The sequence below is a fragment of the Macaca fascicularis genome, chromosome 12 (assembly GCF_037993035.2).
Source record: "Macaca fascicularis isolate 582-1 chromosome 12, T2T-MFA8v1.1".
NCBI lineage: Eukaryota > Metazoa > Chordata > Mammalia > Primates > Cercopithecidae > Macaca > Macaca fascicularis.
Window position 1 is genome coordinate 125,742,722 of NC_088386.1, and position 20,228 is coordinate 125,762,949.

General features: G+C 35.9%; 1 protein-coding gene across 36 annotated transcripts in view; it reads right to left on the bottom strand.

The window, feature by feature from the left end:
• Positions 1–20,228, bottom strand: part of TRIP12 (thyroid hormone receptor interactor 12) — a 157,219-nt gene that overhangs the window by 42,110 nt on the left and 94,881 nt on the right. For 20 of the 36 annotated variants that reach the window (XM_074010387.1, XM_074010403.1, XM_074010402.1 and 17 more), the window contains 10 exons: positions 19,788–19,883; positions 11,266–11,414; positions 8,232–8,267; positions 8,057–8,152; positions 7,185–7,277; positions 6,825–6,986; positions 4,062–4,130; positions 3,806–3,971; positions 1,240–1,357; positions 695–851 (listed from right to left, as the gene is read on the bottom strand). In XM_074010387.1, coding sequence (XP_073866488.1) covers positions 695–851; positions 1,240–1,357; positions 3,806–3,971; positions 4,062–4,130; positions 6,825–6,986; positions 7,185–7,277; positions 8,057–8,152; positions 8,232–8,267; positions 11,266–11,414; positions 19,788–19,883 — 1,142 coding nt within the window. Of the gene's footprint in view, positions 1–691; positions 852–1,239; positions 1,358–3,805; positions 3,972–4,061; positions 4,131–6,824; positions 6,987–7,184; positions 7,278–8,056; positions 8,153–8,231; positions 8,268–11,265; positions 11,415–19,787; positions 19,884–20,228 lie in introns of all 36 variants that reach the window. The other 16 variants (XM_074010394.1, XM_045367828.3, XM_074010389.1 and 13 more) reach the window with 1 other exon arrangement.

Sequence of the window (20,228 nt, forward strand, 5' to 3'; positions counted from 1 at the left end):
TTTTTAAAAATATTTCAGTGCAAACAATATATAAGAAAGTAAAAATCAAAATCACATAAAACTGTCACACAAAATCACTGTCAACATTTTGGTATATTCCTCCCCTTTGTATTATTCATATTTTCACTTATTTTGCTGAATTCCAAAAAGATTCACATAATATTGTATACTGTGTTTTTCATTCATATTTGATTTTATATCATTAAAATCTGTCCCAATAATATCTGGATAACATACAAGCCTATGTGTATCACAATTTACTTAATTATTTACCCAGAACTAGCTATTTCATTTGTTTCCACGTTTTTGCTCTTAAAAAATATTGAGAGGGAACTATTTGTATGTAAATCTTTGCTCATGGGACATTGCTTTCTGATAGAAGATAGATACGTTTTAGAACCTACAGCCTAAGTCTTCCAATGTTTCCTTTCAGAAATGAGGAAACTATGGAACAACAAACTTAAATTACTTGCTCCAAGTCAATCAGGTAGTTAGCAGCAGAAGCAGGACTAGAACATGATGTTTTCTGACCTGAACAGAAATGAGGACCTTGTTCTCAGGAGACAAAATGAGAGAATCTTGAGTTAATTCAAAATCAAGCACATTCAAGTACACATATCCACCTCCCAACTCCATCCCTACACCCACTTTCCAACAAAATAGACATATTTAAACGGTACGATGAAACTACTACCTCAATGATCCGGCTGTCAATCCTGTTATATGGATGCCAGAGGCCCCGATCGTCACGCCACTGCCATATCGCACCATCTGTGTTCTGTGCATTTCCCTTCTTCAACATGGTATCAACTGCAAAAATGCCTTCTTTTGGTAAACATGGCATAAGTTCACTGAAAACAAAAAGTACAATAATTTTAGTAACTTTATGAAATATCAGTAAACGTTAGGTCTATGAAGAAAAATAATCTCACACAAACTACAAGTTATAGTTAGCCCCATCTTTTTTTTTTGGAGACAGAGTCTCACACTGTCACCCAGGCTGGAGGGCGGTAGCATGATCTCGGTTCACTGCAACCTCCGCCTCCCGGGTTCAAGCAATTCTCCTGCCTTGGCCTCCCAAGCAGCTGGGATTACAGGTGCTCGCCACTACGCCCAGCTAATTTTTTGTATTTTTATCAGAGACGGGTTTTCATCATGTTGGCCAGGCTGATCTCAAATTCCTGACCTCGTGATTCATCCGCCTCGGCCTCCCAAAGTGATATTTAGCCCAATCTTTACCAAATCAGAGATGTCAGTTCATACAGTTCTTGAGGACTTCGTGGAACAAGATCAATCTGTTCCTGACAACTTCCATTGGAGGCACCACACAGGAGAAAGTGAAGCGTTTCTGCAATGTCTGTAAAAACCAACAACAAAAAACAAAAGCCTATTAAACTAGTTATAGTACCTCATTCAAGGGCAAACATTACCCAAGGGGGTAAAATAACCAGAATTATTTTCTTACAAAGCAACATAATGCAGAAATTAATGTAAAAAATGCAAAAGTGCTGTAATAAAGACCTAAAAAGAAATTCGTGTAGATTTTAACAATCTCTTTCTGGAGACTTCATTCTTTAGTTCAAACCTAGCTGGGTGCCTCATCACAATTCCTTCTTAACCCTAAGACTTCAGGAACCCTTTATTTCTTTCCTTGAGAAGCACAGTATTTTGCACAAAAATGCATTCAACATACCACAAACCAAATATATTCATGTATTTGTCTTCAATTCAAATACACTGAAAATGTGTGGCCTATAGTATAAAATGTAACAATTAAAAACTGTATTGTGATCAAACTGTAACTTGATACAAGGATCGGGCAGGCATTCTCTACTGTAAGTTTCCACTGCCAGAAGACATCATTCTCTGGAGGACTCTGCAGTGATAACCACTCAGATGTGCTGACACTGAGTGGAAGGAACTCTCAGTCTCCACAGTTTAATCAGTCTAAACCTAAGGAAAGCTGAAACCTAAAGACACAGCGGGGTCTTTGCTGATTGTGTGTGTGTTCCTGTAAATATTATACATATGCAAAATATACATAGACATTTTATTAGAATGTTTTGCCAATAATCAGTAAGTTCTATAATCAAGAAAAATATTCATTAATGATTTGGGCAGAGAGATGTGGATAGTGAATTGCCTGCCACACAGAATTTCACAATTAGTGGTTAAGATTTTTTTTTAATTGCAGTTTTGCAACTTTATAGACAAGTTTGAATACATGGTATGCTGCATTATAAGGATTTTATTTTTTTAGAAGTCAAGGGATGACAACAAAATAGAGACAAATAGAAGAGGTCCACATTTCCTTTTACAGGGTTATTACAGTAAGCAACTATGGTGACCTCCATATGACAAACATGTGGTAAACTGCCTGGAGCATGCAAAAGAGGTGAAAATACACTAAAAGAAAAAAAAAAGTTAAACAAAAGGCAGGTAGCAATTTTCCAAATTAGTATTTAGGGATGTGCTGTAACAAAACGTACATTAACAAGAAATAATCTCTCTTACTGATTCGGGAAATGTTGGGATAAACAAGGTTCAAAGAACTCCTAGGGACTTTAGAAAGTAAAATGAATTGTGGATACTCAAGAAGGAGTTGAACCTTTCCCAATCTTATTTAGGAAAAGAGCACTTTCTTCAGGACCACTCAAAATAGGGTTGTCTGGAATACCAAGCTTGGAAAAGACTCTATGCTTTATGGAGAATCTTTCCAACTAGCCACCTCAACAACATTATTTTTCTACAAAGTTATGTGCCAATGTGTTAATTCACAAGAAGAGCGACTAAATATAAAACTGAGCTTCCCTAAAACGAAAATATTATACTGCTAAATATACTGTCTCAGACAGTACGGGACCACTCAGACAGAGTGGGACCAAAGACGATTTTATCAGTTAATATCATCACTGACTCCCGGGGTAACATCCAGAGAGATTAGAATTATGGCTATGAAATTACGCACAATTAAAGGTATTCTACACAAAAGTGATGAATACTCTTCTAGAACCAATCATAACAGCCAGGTGTGATAGCTCATGCCTATAATCCTAGTACTTTGGGAGGCCAAGGCGGGAGGAAGGCTTGAGCCCAGGACTTCAAGAACACCCTAGGCAATACAGTAAGACCTTGTCTCTACAAAAAGTTAAAAAGAAAAAAAAAATTACAATGTATAGATGTTGTTTGGTGCCCCACCATTCTCTGACATCAACTTGTTAAGTCTAAGGATTGAGAGAGGAACGGTCAACTACAAGAACAGTGCAATACAATTTTATTTCCTATACGCTGTGTAAAGGTTAGAAATACCTAAATTTGAAAGGTCTACGTTTGAAAAGGTTTAGAAATAACAAATTAGCAAACATCAGAGGTATTCATCATTATAAATACATTCCTACTTTCTGAGGGAAGGAAGCATTCTGGAATCAGAAAAACTGCTAGAAAATCTAACATGGGCAGAAAAAGCAACCTATATAAGCTGAAGACAGCTGGTTATTGGTTAACATAAAACTCAGAATTCTCCTAATCAAGGATGGTTACATGACAAACATTGAATAGAAATTAATGACTTTGTATTGTTAGCCCTAGAAACACCAAGGGCAAACGTTTAATTTATACTTTAAAAGGAGTATGTTAGAAACATTAACATACCGTCCCAACACAAATTACATATTAACACTTCTCTTTACTATCCAGTGCCTATGATATTAGTAATCTCTTCCATTTGCTTGGCTTATGTTGACTTTACACATTAATGAAGAACCAACTTTTCCTGCTTAAAGTAGAACAGTAAAATTGCACTTACTTTGTTTCATAAGTTGAACAGCTAAAGTTGGACAGTTGGAACACATCAGAGAAAACATGCGAACCACCATTATAAACATCCCAGAACTTAAAATGGGTGGAGTCACTACCAACAGCTGTTGAACATTTGTAAGCAGATCTTTGGAAGCAACCTGCTGGAGTAAATTCTTCACGAACACAAGAATAAAGGAATTATTACATCAAGATTCAGCAATTCAACCACCTCATAAAAATACTACCAAAGACTAAACACTTACCTCCTCATGCTGGAAGTTGTCCACTAGGCGTGCAAAACAAAGGCAAGTGCTTTCTACTGACTTTTTATCCTATTTTTTTAATAAAGGAAAATAAAATTTATTAGCATGAAGCATTTTCACTGTCATATATCACTATTTCATCTTCTTCCTAATCCCAGATTCTTGAAGGCAAGCTCAATTAGTAAACGATGGCTTTGAAAATGCAAATGGGCCTAAGCAAGGTAGTTAGTAATGTCACAATTTCAAAACAAAGAGGAAACAAACCAACCTCTCCCCTGTATAAAGGCCACTACTAGATAAAAGCAAATACACAGAAAAGGAAGAACTATTATGCTTACGCAATCTCGATACCTAAACAAATGTTATACTAAAGAAATATATAAACATCCTACTTTCCTTTAAAAGCATTACAAGTAGAAATGTTTAAGTGGGTACACACTAAAAAGTTAGAAAAAGAAAAGTTGCGAGAACCAGACATTGTTTCTTGACAATGTTACAAATAGGGCATAGACTTGCAATATTCACTATTAAAAACAAGTAATTCACTATTAAAAAGTTACACTACAAAAACAAATTGCCATATTTGTCATAAAAACAGGGTGGCATCATTGACAAAACGTTTGAAATAATTGTCATAAAAAGAAGGGAAAGACTGTTTTACTGGCTAGACTAATGTTTTGATAGACCTTGATTTTTCCTAACTTATAATTTGACTTTTCATATGTAAAAATTAGACTTGTTTCTACAAAAATGAGAATTCAGATATTATAAAGGCCTATAGCCTAAACCTTCACTGACAGTACATAAATCTAGAAAGAGTGCTAGAAATAGTGACTATTTAACTTCTCCAAATCTTTTGTCTTATTTCTAAAGAACATCATATGGAACTGATTATCACATACCAGAGCACACACTTTTAGACTACAGAAAAGATTATCTCAACTATGTTTTTATTTATTATTATTATTTTGAGACAGAGTTTCACTCTTGTTACCCAGGCTGGAGTGCAATGGCACGATCTCAGCTCACTGCAAACCTCTACCTCCCGAGTTCAAGCGATTCTCCTGCCTCAGCCTCCCGAGTAGCTGGGACGCATCACCACGCCCGGCTAATCTTTTATTTTTAGTAGAGATGGGGTTTCACCGTGTTGGTCATGCTGGTCTCTAACTCCTGACCTCAGGTGATCCACCCGCCTCGGCCTCCCAAAATGCTGGGATTACAGGTGTAAGTCATTGTGCCCCCAGCCAACTATGTTTTTAAAAATAAACACATAAACACATTTTTAAAAAATGAGTAACACTACTTTGCCTTGATCATCGTAGAAGCAAAAGACTCTAGGGTGATTAAATGATCACTACTATTTTATCTTACATAAATCCCTTATTTGGTCAGGCGCGGTGGCTTACGCCTGTAATCCCAGCACTTTGGGAGGCTGAGACAGGTGTGTCACTTGAGTGCAGGAGGAGTTTGAGACCAGCCTGGCCAATATGGCGAAACCTTGTCTCTACTAAAAACACAAAAATTAGCTGGGCGTGATGGCACGCACCTGTAATCCCAGCTATTCAGGAGGCTGAGGCAGGAGAATCGCTTGAACCCGGGAGGCAGAGGCTGCAGTGAGATCACGCCACTGCACTCCAGCCTGGGCAACAGAGTAAGTAAGACTCAGTCTCAAAAACAAAACAAAACAGAACAAAAAAAAAAAATTCCGAAATTGTTTAAAAATATTTTTATGAACCTAATGTCCCACGGGTCTTAGCCACACTTTGTAATGGCAATTTCAAAGCCAGGTTTCTAGAAATATCTTTAGCAATAACAAACAACACTTTAAAATATTTCTCTGTAGTTTAAAAAAAAAAAAAAAAAAAGATCAATTTCTCCATAGCCTTGAAGCTGCACTCACAATTTGTCCTCACCATCCCTGGCCCATAAACCCTGCTTTTCACACTGTATCATCAGGTCCATTGATTCTGCCACCTAGATAATCGCTTTTGCTCTTCTCCAATCCCAGACAGCCACAAACTACATTTTTCATTTCTGTTTGGGACACAGTCTAGTCTCTCTTCTGGTCTTAACCCATATCCTCCTGTTTCCATCTGACTCCTCCAATGCCTCTCAAGAAAGGGTGATCTTTCCAAAAAGAACTTCTGATCATATCACAGAGTAAATACTCAAGTGTTTGCTGAAATAACAAATCCATCCCAGTCAAAATTGTTAAAGTCATCAAACATATGAATTACTGTTCGTTTGAATAAATCTACCAAAATTTTATAAAATAACCTAATATGGCACATAACTGGATAAAAATAAAAAATATTAATCAGAACATTTTTGATTATATATGCAGTTGAAAGATTTAAAATACTAACTGAAATTGTCATTTTTAAAAAGTGGCTAGGCACGATAGTTCATGCCTGTAATCCCAGCACTTTGGGAGGCTGAGGCGGGTAGATCACTTGAGGTCAGGAGTTCAAGACCAGCCTGGCCAACATAGTAAAACCCCGTCTCTACTAAAAATACAAAAATTAGTAGGGCGTGGTGGCACACACACACAATCCCAACTACTCACTCGGGAAGCGGAGGCAGGAGAATCACTTGAACCCAGCAGGCAGAGGTGGCAGTGAGCTGAGATTATGCCACTGCACTCTAGCCTGGGTAACAGAGTGAGACTCTATCTCAAAAAAAAAAAAAAATTAAATAAAAAATAAAATTAAAAAAATAAGTAATAAAACACTTAATGGCACATAAAATAGATGCATATTTTACCTGATGTGTTAGCCTTTGGGTTAGCAATGGGAGGGAATCTGCCACAAAATGAAATTCATCTGGTGTGATACTCTGGCAGCAATTGGCTGCAATTGCTAATGCATTTCTTTGGGCATTTATGCTGAAGAACTCTAAGTACAGCAAGCAGTCTGCCAAACCACCCTAAAATATAGAAAACTGTTAAGGTAAAGAAAAATCCTTTATCAGCAATAAAAATAATTTAACTCTTAAAAAGTCTAGCACATTACTTTGGAAACAACATATGTATCTTACAAAAACTGCAATTAAGTAGCTTGTACAAATGTGGATTTTAAAAATTCTACATAAGGTGAAATGTAGTCCTTCAGTAACAACACTTACCGCCTGTAGAATGGCTTTACTGTGTCTCCGTGACAACATCTCCAAGGCAGTCAAGGCCTGCTCTGCCACATCAATACACTGAATAACTTGCAGCTGGGAACATATAGTTACCATAAGGTTATCATTTAAGTTCTTTTCCAATAACTTATCTTCTACAGACAGTATTTTCTCTAATTTACATCAATGTATACTCTCTCAAAACGTGTAACCCACCATAGGATGTAAGTCGCTTAGCAGCTTAAGCTATAAAGTATGGCCAAAACAGTTTCCTTCTAACCAGTTTGTGGTTTTAAGATACTGAAAAATGTTTTACATAATAAACCAAACCTAATTACATAACCTTTAAGTCTTCAGATTTAAAATAGATGAGTTGTTTTACATAACAAAATTTTAAAATCAGATTTTAACTTTACATCATATTGCAAATTTATGAGATAAATTTTGTCATGCATTAAACAAACAAAAAGGTCCGTAAGACAGACAAAAAACACAGTTTACTACAAACCATATGAAAATTTCTATTCCCCACTGATTCAACTTTCTCAGCTATATAATGAGGGTATAAATAGCTATCAACCTCACTGGGATGTTTTCTAGAAATCAGATTATTTTTAATCAAATACTTTAAAGTTCTTCTCTGAAAGTTCTTATATTAATGTGCTAATTATTACTAAAAATTACAAAACTAGGCTGGGATTCTACAAATGATTTATCTTCAACTTCAAACTATTGATCTGCTGGATATAAAACATTTTTCAGGAATCTTGGCTAAAAAATATACTTTATTTAGATAATGAAAGCTGAAATTCAAGAGTTTGAAACTTGATTTCCCTATGCCTGCTTTTGAACAAATGGGGTAAAAGTAGGATCACCTTTTCTAAAAAGACAGGAATAGCATCTACTACAACAGCAGAAGATCGAGGAAGTGCTTCCATCATGTATGTTAAGGCTCGACAAGCATGGTTCATCTAGAAAAGAAGAGATTTCGATGAATAAAAATTCAAAACTTAAATATCCACCATTTAAAAAAATACAGTATATACTTACAATATCAAAATTATGCTCCATCTGAAGTAATGTAATCTGTTAAAAAGATAACAAAGTATTAGAAGGTATACTCCTTGGGAAAATCCTAAAGGTGTTTCTTCCTCTTCTATTTGAACTTCAGCTGAAATGGTATTATTCGTAACTTTTACCACACAAAAATAACGTCAAGATAAAACCTAGTAGGCATACACCAGGAATGATTACACTCAGGATGGTTCATCACACACAGTGACTCCGACTTGAGTGTGCTGCTAGATAACCATCACCTCATGATACAGGTCACAAACAAAGCCTTCTTGTTACTTACAACCTATCCTTTTGGTAGCTCTAACCCTTTCAGAAGCCTATTAATATATCCCTGAGAACTTACCAGTGTTAATAAATACTAGATAGATAAATAAACAGGATCAGCAATGCATTGACATTTGTTGAATTAACAAATGTCAGCAAAGATTCAGGACCATAACTCTTGTGAACAAGCTTCTCTAAAACAGACAAGCACCATTTAACTCAGCTTTAAAATACACAGTAATATAGGATTTAAACACAAGATAGATCACACCAGAAACTATGCACTAATTAAAGTCAAATTAATATAATTACTCCATATACGCAGGAATAAGTTTAAATATTGATTTTAGTTTTTCTTGTGGGAAGGATCTTAAGCAGATTTCAGCTATGTTTTTCTAATGAAGGAATGCAAAACTGTTGGGGATACACACTCCGTCCTCTTGAAGCAGCTGAGTCACCAAAGAAATTTTCTCCTTGGGGGTAAGACAGTCATTCACTGTCTTCTGGTTCAACAGAAATTTTTAAATGCACTGAATTAAGTACCCTTCAACAACAACAAACATCAGGTATTCTAACACAATACTCACACAATATGAATGTCTTCTCAGCTCTGAATTGTGCTGGGTAAAGTATACCTACATACCAGAAGTCCTAAGAACTATTTTTGTTTAAAAGCAGTTACACACAAACACCATAACACATACACACACTCCATTTCAGGACTTAAAAAAACCAAAATCCTACTTATCAAATCACTTAATATTAGTCACTTAGAACACTTAGTGTAATTAGAAAGGGGTTGTCATGTTAAAAGAAAAAGTACTAAGTTCCCCAATTATTAAACAACCTTGTTATACCGTGTTTGGGAAGGACTGACATAAGCAGATTCCCTTTCACCAAAAATGGCTATTTATGTCACATGACTGCACTGTGATGAAGAGATATACATAAATAATATTCAACTGTGATAAAACATATATCTGGAGAACTCATTAATAACAGCCATTATTAATAGCGAGAGCATCCTTGTGCAAGTCAATCAGGTACTTAAATCTAATTAACAACCAGCACATTAAGTAAAGTGAATTATGTGTCAACATTTCCGCCTAGACTTAATGGCTTCTTTATTTAACTAATAAAAATTAAAATTTAACTGTAGATAGTATAAGGTAAGCCCAGTTATTTGTTGCTACTTCTTAGTGAACAAACAACAATAACAATAAAACAAACGAAAATTTGATGCGGGTCACAGAAGCCAGCTATTGAACAAATCAGCAATCTGAGAATGGACATTAACACAGGCAAAATCTGAAAGTTGAAAGGTTAATAATATTGCTATTACGAAACACACAGAAAGCAACATGTACAACTTTTACTAGAATGGAAATGATAAAATTTGAACACTGGCTTTTATTATCTGCATCTGGGTGGCAGGTGAAGAAATTGTTCTATCCTTTATCAAACTCTGCCAGAGCTGAGCCATCCAAATAAGAACAAGCAGAATAAGAATCATCACCTTGCATTTCACAGGCTTTTCTTTACTCAGCTCTATCATCAAAACTCAAGCTATCTCCATAATTTGTTCAAACAGGACAATATGATGTAATAACCACAGCTTTACTGCATATACAAAAAAGATTTACATGGTATTTAATTGTAATTTCCAAAAAAAAACATGCTACAATGTCATCATGTTTATGTTTGTCTTTTGGTAGCGTTTGATTTAGACTCAAATTTTAATCTTACATTATAGCCAATTTATTTAACTTTGAACAAAGAAATTATCAATCCACTATTTAAACACTGTATGGTGCTAAGGTGCCTACATTTGATAATAGCAATTTTTCTTCCTATTGTTTTCATATTTAAAAGTTTAAGGAATCAAGCTGTTAATAAATTTCTCATATCAAAATATCAACTCATAACTGTGTTGAAAAGGCACTAAGAAGATTTTTTAAAGTCTTTATTTCTTTTTCTTAGACAGAGTTTCACTCCTGTTACCCAGGCTGGAGTACAGTGGCACGATATTGGCTCACTGCAAGAGATTTGAGCGATTCTCTGCCTTCCAGGTTCAAGTGACTGTCCTGCCTCAGACTCCTGAGTAGCTGGGATTTACAGGCACCTGCCACCATGCCCAGTAAATTTTTTCTATTTTAAGTAGAGACAGGGTTTCACCATGTTGGCCAGCCTGGTCTCGAACTCCTGACCTCAGATGATCGACCTATATCGGCCTCCCAAAGTACTAGGATTACAGGCATGAGCCACCGTGTCTGGCCAACATAAAAGCTTTTAAACTGAAAAGATCCACATATATACCATATGGCTTGAGTAGTATTCCCATGTAGACATGTACTAAATATGAAACCTTTCTGGCCCTCCGACACAACCCAAAGTGAGCTTCCCCGGCCCATTGCTCCATGGATCACCAGGCTAAAAGAAAAAGCACGTATATTTTACATGGCAGGAGTTAAGGTTACTGATGAGGCGAACAATTTAAAACCAGTCATTTAAGTATCAAGAATTGGGTGACTATTCATCAAAAAATGACTTAGAAAATTTGCTATCTCATTAGCAACTGCTCACAGTATCTATAAGCATGAAATAAAAGCACCAAGTCATATACTCATCTCTTAACTCTATCATGTTTTAAAAATTAATACTGACAATAATCATACATTCAGTAAAAAATCAGCAGATTTCTGCAGACAAATGAGGTAAAATGAGGGGAAAACACTATGCTTACCAAAGCTGGAACAACACTCTTGACAGGAAACCCTCCCAGTGTCTCCTCATTTCCCATGACCAGCAACTGACACATCTCAATAACTGCCTGAAGCTGTTGACTTTCATCACTGGCTTGCAATCCTTGTAGTAGCTGCTGGGCCTTAGAACCTTTAGAGAAAAAAATAATTATTATCTTTAAACACTTAAGAAAATTATTACTAGGTATAAGGTGTGACTCGCAATGTAACTGGTTGCTTATCTTCTTTGGATCCTAACAGGTCTATACCAGGGTCAAGGCACACTGCTAATACACTGAAGGAAGAATTAAATTAGTTGCATCTGCTCTGCCTTATCATGCTTTCACAGTTATGTATTTCTGACTTCTTAATTGAAAAGTTGACTGGTTTCACAGCAAAAAAACAAAAAATAATATCCATAAGACCAGTATAAACTGATAGCTTTAACATGATCTGTTTTAAGGAAATATAAATCGTGAGCAAAGGTTTGCTACAATAATAAAAACCTGTTAAACAATGATGCCCATACTTCAAAGGAAACGTTATACACCTCCAAATATCCGTTCCAGAATAAATAGAATCCAACTAACAGTGAAAGGGCAAGGAAATAAAAAACAGACACAACAACGTATCTAACAAAAAAGGGAACGAAAAGAATATTCTGTAAAACTACACACACACACACAATTATAAACCCTTACAACCTCTTTCATTTCCTGCACAGATGATGGCTATCAGAATGTTTCTACTTTTAAGACTTAATTCCATTACTCCAACAATTGAAAAATGTGAATACTCAACAACCACAAAGAAATAAGTTGTCATTAAGCTGAACAATACACTCCAAAATAAAGTCTACAAGCTGGGTTCAGTGGCTCATGCCTGTAATCCAAGCACTTTGGGAGGCCAAGGCAGGTGAATCACTTGAAGTCAGGAGTTCGACACCAACCTGGCCAACATGGTGAAACCCCGTCTCTACTGAAAATACAAAAATTAGCCTGGCACAGTGGTGTGCACCTGTAGTCCCAGATACGCAGGAGGCTGAGGCAGGAGAATTGCTTGAACCCGAGGCAGAGGCTGCAGTGAGCCGAGATGATGCCACTGCACTCCAGACTGGGCGACAGACAAAGACTTCACCTCAAAAATGATTAATTAATTATTTTAAAAAAATTAAGTCTATGAATGTGTTTCATTTTTCATGGACACTTTCCTACTTGAAACCACAATTAATTAAATTAACACACTTAACCAATGTTTTATGATGTTACTTTTAAAGCCCCTTCACTTCTTACACCTTTTCAAGTTATTCTTTTCATACTGGACTTTTCCAGTCCTATATCATTAAGTATTGAAATGTGTAGAAATGGGATATATGTCTGGAAGCTGTCAATGAATGTGAAATTCTCATAAAAACTAAAGCTAATAATTTCAATTGACATTATTTGTCAATTGGGGGGCATATACCTCTCAAAGGGGCACATGGCAATCCACGGAAGTTGTTTTATGGTTTAAGATTGTGGCTACTGCATTCTATAGCTATCGCTGCCTACCTACCTTTACCATAATTAAAATTCATCCAAAAATACACCAGAAGAAAAGTTGGGGGAAATACAATTTAACAATTTTAAACTAAATAATATCAATTCCAGTGAGAGTAGGTTTATCACTTCTGTGTTGACATAATGTAGAAGGAAAAACAAAATGATAGAAAAACAGTGAAAATAAATGAATCCTCTGCTGATTCTAAAAGGATTAAACTTTAAAAGGATTAAACAGTTCACATCAAGTATGGCCTAATAGCACAACCCCCTAAGAGAAAGAACTGACATGTATGTGACTAGATGGAGGTCTTATAACCATGTGGGTTGACAACTGTTAAGGACATGGATCTTATACAGCACAATCAAAATTATCATCAATACCAATAAACATCTGGGATGTACCTAAAAATAACTTACACTAAACTGAAGATAACAACAAAAAGCCAAAACCATTACCAAAACCTACTTTATCTTCTGATCTATGAAGAGAAACCAACTCTTAGAGTAGTGGATTTTGAATTTAGAATCATTTTATACTCTTAAAAACTACTGAGGGACCACAAAGCACTTTTGTTTATGTGGGTTGTATTTATTGATAATTTTAAAATATGTTAATTGAAATACAAAAATTTTAAATATTTGCCAGTTAACTCATTATACATTAATATAAACAATTTTGATTTTAAAAGACCTTATTTTCCAAACCAGGTGGCACGGTCTCAGCTTACTGAAACCTCCGTCTCCTGGGTTCCAGCGATTCTCCTGCCTCAGCCTCCCAAGCAGCTGGGATTAAAGGCACAGGCCACCACGCGTGGCTAATTTTTTTGTATTTTTAGTAGAGCTGGGGTTTCACCATCATGGCCAGGCTGGTATTGAACTCCTGACCTCAGGCAATCTGCCCACCTTGGCCTCCCAAAGTGCTGGGATTACAGACATGAGCCACCATGCCCGGCCCAAACACTGTATTTTCAATATGAATTTGGTTGCTAATGTAGAACTCATGGATACAGAAGCATAACTGTATTTATTCTTTAAATCCATGAATAAGTGGACCCACACAGTTCAAACTCATGTTGTTCAAGAGTCAACTGTAAATGGAAAAGATTGGCCTTACTGTGTTCCAAAGATTATTAAAAAGACATGTCTTGGGAGTAAAGACCTAATTAAATTAACTTTGGTTCAGTAAGGGCATCTTAGATAAAAACTGAATTATATTTACTTGGAGTATGTGGCAGTGAAAAACACAATGACTGCTAGTATCATTCAGTGCCACTCCTTCATGCTTAAGATCCCACCAGTTTTACCCATTACAGCTTATGAACCATCAGTTCAAACATCAAAGAAACAGAAGGAAAAATCTTAGTAACTATTATTAGTTTTGACCTTATAGAACTCATTTAAGGGTCTCTCACGAACCAAGAGTCCACAGATCATACTTTGAGAACCGTTATTGTCGATCAGGGTTTGGCAGGCAAACGTTTTCTCTCAAGGGCCAGATAGTAATTATTTTGGGCTTTACAGGCATATGGTCTCTACTGCAACTACTCAACTCTGGCACTGTAGCTGGAAAGTATCCACAGAAAGTAAGACTAATACAAACAAATGAACATGACTATATTCCAATAAAACATTATGGACACTGAAATTTGATCTGCATTTAATTTTCACATCAGAAAATATGACTCTTTTAAAATGTTTTCAGCCACGTAAAAATATAAAATCCACTCTTAAGAGTATACAGGCAGTATAATGCAAATTCATTGGTTTATTATAGCATACCTTATACAAAAATTAGCCGGGCGGGGTGGTGTGCACCTGCAGTCCCAGATACGCGGGAGGCTGAGGCACAAGAGTCACTTGTTTGCAGTGAGCCAAGATCACGTCACTGCACTCCAGCCTGGATGACAAGAGTGAGACTCTGTCTCAAAAAAAACAAAAACAAAACAAACAAAAAAAACTGATAGAGGGGAGAGTAAGAAGTTTTGCTAAGACAGAAGAAAATCTTGTACTGTTTGAGACTGATAAAGTATTAATTTAAGGTATGCTATAACAAACGAGTGAATTTGCATTATACTCCCTAGGGTACCACTAAAATAAATATACGAAGATATATAACTAAAAAAAAAGTTAGAAACAATGAATTTTGGTAAAAAATCAAAAGCTTGATACCATACTGCAGTCATACCCACGACTGGTGGAAATGCAAAATGGTACAATCCCAAATTGGAGGAGTTTGCAACACCTACCAAAACATCGTATGCATTTACACTCATTTAAGCAGCAATCCTCCTTCTATAAATCTATCCAAAAGATAATGCTTGAAAAAAATAGGAAAGCTACATTTCACTGAAGGCTAGCCAATAGAAAAAAAACTGAAAATAACTCAAATGTGCAACAGGGGACTATATAAATAAACTATGTATACCCACACAATGGAGTAACATGGCAGCTTTACAAAGGCGTATCAGTTGAACATGCAACACGCATGTGGCAGCTGTGAAGAGTGAACACCAAAATACAGTATCAAAAGCTAAGTAAAGTGTATAAAGTTTGCTACTCTTAACTGAGAAAGGAAGTCCCATGGACAATATAGATATTTATGGATTTTTTAAAGTAAATAACAGAAGGACAAGCCTAAAATTTAAAAGATTATTTATGTGAGAGGAAGAAGCAGGGGAAATGGAAAGCAAAAGAAGATAAGATTTTTCTAAATATATCTTGTTTGTAGATTTGACTTTTACAACTGTGTAAATATTATATAATTATAAAAGCAAAATACACATTTTAAAAAGCAGTCCCTAAAAATCAGAAGCAAAATGAAGTAAATGAACCAATCCAACCTGCTGGCATAAAGAAAGAGATGGATTATTTCAAATGACTTTAAAACACACTAATTTTAACACAAAGTAAAAAATATCCCAGGAACAGAAAGAACTGTAAAATAATCTTTTTGACTTTTTTAATAATAATACTTTCAGGAGCAACTTGAAATCTTGTACTGTGGATAAAGTAAATGTGTCACTATGTTATAATTATTGGGAATTAGGACACTCAGCATTGGAGAAAGGAGATATAACATGAATGAAGTCAAATAAAAACTCTGTAGACCTAAACATGAATTGGTGGTATCATACCAACTTTTAAAAGAGTCTAGAAATAATGGTCAACCCAGAAGAAATGAATATGGCAGACTGTGGTCTCTAAATACAAAATAAACCAACACTCTATGGGGAAATGAACAATTTCAGGTATGGGGAGTGTATCAGTCCATTCTCACACGTCTACGAAGAAATATCCAAGACTGGGTAACTTATAAAGAAAATAGGTTTAATTGACTCACAGTTTGGCGTGGCTGGGGAGGAAACTTACAATCAGTGGAAGGTACTTCCTCATAGGGCAGCAGAAGAAAGAATAAGTGCCAACAGGGGAAATGCCAAATCCTTATAAAACCATCAGATCTAGTGAGAACTCACTAGCAGGAGAATAGCATGGGAGAAATCACCCCCATGATTCAACTACTTCCCACTGGGTCCATCCCAGTGGGGACTGTAGGGATTGCAATCCAAGATGAGATTTGGGTGGGTACACAGCCATACCATAGCAGGAAGAAAAAATAAGTCAACTGAGTTTGGCACATCTTATCATACCAGAAAATAAGAAGGCTATCAAAAATTACTAAGGTTATGGCCGAAAGATTCAGAAGCCAAACTCAAAAAGATCCCATCATCCAATGCTGGGACAATTCAAGTATCAATGAAAATCACTGAAATGTCTAATACACATCTCAACCCACTGCTTACAATCACACTTAAAAACAAACATGTTAAAAAGCAAAACAAAAATACAACAATGGTACCTTTGGAGGATATAAAAATCACTCCTTTTATTAACCAGTAAAGAGTGAAAAATAATTTTTCCTGTATCAACTATTGTCCTGGGCAATCAAACAGAAGGTGAGAAGAAGATATCCTTTATATATTTCTACTAAATTATTAATACTTTCTTTACTTCTCATAAGTGAAAAGAGATTATTAGGTCTAAAATACTACTATTTTGTAACCCCTGTTACATAGGTACTTAGTTTCAACAGCTTGTTAAAAGACAGACACTATGTACTTTCTAAGAACACACTATGACTTTTCAATAGGCTTTGTTTACCAAGAAAAGATGATAAAGGCTCTAAACTCAATGTGAAGAGGTCTCTAGATCCAACAACCAGTTTGCAAGAAATACACTTATGATATTGAGACAATGAAACTTCGACATCTATTGGCTATCTATTATTAAGAAATTGCTGGTTTATTTTTTAAATGTGATAATGTGACTGTGTGTTTTGAGGAGCATTATCTTGAACCACATGATGAAATGTTTATAGATTAAAATTAGGTGTCACTTAACAAATGGGATATGTTCTGAGAAATGCATTGTTAGCCTATTTTGTCATGCAAACATCATAGAGTATACTTAAACCAAGATGGTACAGAGTTTAGCCCCTTGCTCCTAGGCTAGAAACCTGTACGACATGTTACTTTACTGAATACTATAGGCAGTTGTAATGAGTATTTGTATATGTTACTATATCTACACATAGAAGAGGTACAATAAAAATATGATATAAAAGATTAAAAAATGGTACTTCTGTATAGGGCATTTACCATGAATGGAGCTTACCAGGAATGGAAGTTTCTCTGGGCGAGTGGGTGGTGAGTGAATGTGAAAGCCTAGATTATACATTACTATAAATTCTATAAACTGTATATATATGTATACTAAATTTATAAGAAATATCTTAAAGAAATTAACCGGTCAGGCACTGTGGCTCACGCCTGTAATCCGAGCACTTTGGGATGCTGAGGTGGGAAGATCACAAGACCAGGAGATCGAGAACATCCTGGCTAACAGAGTGAAACCCCGTCTCTACTAAAAATACAAAAAATTAGCCAGGCATGGTGGCGGGTGCCTGTAGTCCCAGCTACTCGGGAGGCTGAGGCAGGAGAATTGCTTGAACCTGGGAGGAGGCGGTAACAGTGAGCTGAGACTGCACCACTGCACTCCAGCCTAGGCGACAGAGCAACACTCCGTCTCAAAAAAAAAAAAAAGAAAGAAAAAAGCAATTAAGTTTCCTGTAACTTTTTACTTTCATAAACTTTTTTTAACTTTGACTATTTTGTAGTATTAACTAGCTTAAAACACAAACACAATGTACAGCTGTATAAAAACATTTTCTTTCTTTATATCCATATAAGCTTTTTCCTATTTTGAAAATTCATTTTTCTTTAGTTATTAAACAGTTTTTTAAAACATTTAGACACAAACATGACCATTAACCTAGGCCTGCACAGGGTGAAGATCATCAATATCATTATGTTCTACCTCCACATCTTATGTCCCACTGGAGGTCTTCAGGGGCGATGATAGGCATGAAGCTGTCATCTCCTATGGCAACAATGCTTTCTTCTGGAATACCTACTACTAAGGTTTACAGTTAATGTTCTTCTTTAGTATGTAGAAGGAGTACATTCTAAACCAAGCTTGTTCAATGCGTGGCCCAGGATGGCTTTGAATGCAGCCCAACAAAAATTCGTAAAGTTTCTTAAAATATTATAAGATTTTTTTGCGACTTTTTTTAAGCTCATCAGCTATTATTAGTGTTATTATAATTAGTGTTACTATATTTTATGTGTGGCCCAAGACAATTCTTCTTCCAATGTGACCCAGGGAAGCAAAAAGACTGGACACCTCTGGCTTTAAATGATCAAAGTATGGTTTAAAAATGTGTACTGTATATTAGATAGATGATGGGAATTTTTCAACTCCATTATAACCTTGTGGGACTGATGTAGCGTGTGCGATCTGTTGTTGAATGAAACATCATTATGCAGCACATGACTGTATATAATGCCTGGGATTCATTTCAAACTAATATGGGAAGAAGGATGTGAATGAGGCTACAGATAAAGATTAGATATGAAGTAGGCACCATTGAAGCTGGGCCATGGGCACAAAGGTGTGGCATTGTTTTTGACTCTGGCTCTAGTTTACGGTTTACATTAAGTTCATGTGTAAAGGTTGATGTTAAATACAGGTTTCAGATATCTCAAAATCAATACCCTTAGGGACCCCCTGCAACAGTTTTTTTTTTTTTTTTTTTCCCTTTCCAGGCTTCTCCCCAGTGATAAATAAAATCAAATTTCTCTTAAAAAAACAAACAAAAATCTTAAGAAACTACCTGATTGCAATGTATAAATCGTATTTTGATCCCAATTCAAGGAAACAGGCCAGGCACAGTGGCTCATGCCTGTAATCTCAGCACTTTGGGAGGCCAAGGTGGGTGGATTCCCTGAGGTCAGGAGTTCGAGATCAGCCATCCAACACAGTGAAACCCCATCTCTACTAAAAATACAAAAATTAGCCGGGCTTGGTGGTACACACCTGTAATCCCAGCTACTCAGGAGGCTGAGGCGGGAGGATTGTTTGGACCCGAGAGGTGGAAGTTGCAGTAAGCTGAGATCGCGCCACTGCACTCCAGCCTGGATGACAGAGCAAGATTCCGTCTCAAAAAAAAAAAAAACTTTTTAAAAAAGTACACATGAGAACCTTATGTCTAAATATTTAAAGCTATAAAAAAATCAGCTAGCAAACTGTTTAATGTTTTATCCTCTCACCTTGACAAATACATCATTATGACAAACTCAAGATTCAAATCTATGCAAAACATGCCATCAGGTGCCATAATTACCAATGCAATTGTTTGAGATTCTTTATTCTTATTTTGTTCAAACAAACAGAATCAATCTCGCTATAAAATCTGGGTAATACTGCAATGAAAATTGTACTTAAGGTGTGAATGTGCACAAGCCTTCTTTTTAAAAATGGGTTAAAGATGATGAAAAACTTCTTAATACTTCGATCAATAGGTTACAAGTAAAAACAGCAGTTGGCTAATTATTGAGAGGTTTCAGGGAAGGAACATTTTTACTTACTAGCTCCGCTTCCAATTGTTCTATGGAAAAGCTGTGACATCCGAGGACCAAGAGGACCAAACAGGTGAGGGGGAAGACCCCTTGCCTCTAACAAAGCTAGAGAGAAAAGAAGGGCAGAGTGAACAACTAAGATGACTTCATGCAACTGATCTATCTGAAAATTTCAAGTAACTGATTCATCTCGCTTAACTGATTCAGTCAATGTTACTTTGCTTTCTGAACTATTAAGAGAAGCTGCAAACTTTCAAGACCACCCTAATATATTAAATCAGTGCCAACAGGAATGTGTAAAATATTTCAAGAAAAACCTAAGGTAAGTATTTTGATTATTTTGAAGAGCTAATATGTTAAGCACCCTTGCTCTGTTTTCTGTATGACATTATTTCCCAATCAGTTGTTGGTCATCAGATCCTATAAAACCATATGAAAACAGTATATGAT